General features: G+C 53.9%; 1 protein-coding gene across 1 annotated transcript in view; it reads left to right on the top strand.

Annotated features, from left to right (window-relative positions):
* Window positions 1–629: 629 nt before the first annotated feature.
* Window positions 630–1,233, top strand: part of casq1b (calsequestrin 1b) — a gene marked incomplete at both ends in the record, with an annotated part of 28,905 nt that continues 28,301 nt past the window's right edge. Inside the window, one exon of the mRNA XM_080543892.1 lies at window positions 630–866. Coding sequence (XP_080400018.1) covers window positions 630–866 — 237 coding nt within the window. The remainder of the gene's footprint in view (window positions 867–1,233) is intronic.

The following is a 1,233-nucleotide window of genomic DNA, read 5'->3' as shown; positions in this document are numbered from 1 at the left end:
CAGAGCCTTCCTTCTCCCTCCCTCACCCACCCATAACTCCATCCCTCTCTGATGCAAGGTATCTCTCACCCTCTTCCCCTCCCTCCCTCCCTCCCTCCCTCCCTCCCTCCCTCGCTCAATCATTCCGTATCCATGGCTTCAAACAGGTGGCCATACAGTACAACCTCCAGAATAGCTCCTCCCATGTCTCCACCCATTCCTACCCCCCTACCCCTCTCGTCCTCCACTAATCAAGAACCCCCCTTCCAATTTCTCTCCTACTTTTTCGGCCTCCCCCCTCACCCTGGGTGCAGCTTGCTCTCTCCAGCCTGCCGTACCCCCCCCATGCACCCACGCTTGTCTCTGGACCCCACCCCCTCTTTTGCCCCTGACCAGTAGCATCTTTGCACACGTGTAGTTTTTTAAAAGGAGGGGCTCCGCTGTTTGTCCTGCTCTTCTCTGGCCAGCGGGGATACGAAGTGGACCTTGTTCCTAATTTTTGATTTTTTTTACAACCTAAAGTTAGGAACAACGTAAAAAAAATAAAAAGTAGTTTTTTTTTTGGTTAGATTTTTTTATTTTATTTTTTTTCCTTTTTTTTTATTAACTAGTTTACTCATTGAGGCCTAGACGAGTGGGATCCGACAACCATGAAGTGGGGCTGGGTGTTTTTGGGGGTCCTTTTCTCCTTGGGGACCCTCACCTGGGGAGAGATGGGTCTGGAGATCCCCGAGTACGATGGCAAAGACCGTGTCCACGACCTCAACGCTAAGAACTTCAAGTCTGTGATGAAGAAGTACGACGTGATGGTGATCTACTACCATCCCCACGTGGGGACCAGCAAGCAAGCCCTGAAGCAGTTTGAGATTGAGGAGCTGGCCCTGGAGGTACGTCCCAGCCAGCATGAACCCCTGGCGGTGGAGGAGGAGGTGGGGGGGGGGGGGGTGCAGAGGGACATGGGGAGGTGTGGGGGGAGGAGGTGTGGTGGTGGTGGTGGTGGTGGTGGTGGGGGGGGGGGGGGGCATGGATGAGGGAGATGAACTGACTGAGAAGGAGATGGTTTGGAGATGATGGGTGAAGACTAGGTGCTCAGGTGGTCCTGGTCAGTGGAGGCCGATGGAGGTAGAAATCGGGCTCACACGTGTGTTACTGTGTCCATGCATTTCAATGAGCCCATCCTCCGATTCCTACCTCCACCAGCCTTCCCTGGTTTGGAGATGGGGAAGACTACAGTAGGTGCTCAGGCAATCAGAC

The sequence above is a fragment of the Nansenia antarctica genome, assembly GCF_963989245.1.
Source record: "Nansenia antarctica genome assembly, chromosome: 13".
NCBI lineage: Eukaryota > Metazoa > Chordata > Actinopteri > Argentiniformes > Microstomatidae > Nansenia > Nansenia antarctica.
This window is presented reverse-complemented; position numbering and strand designations above follow the sequence as displayed.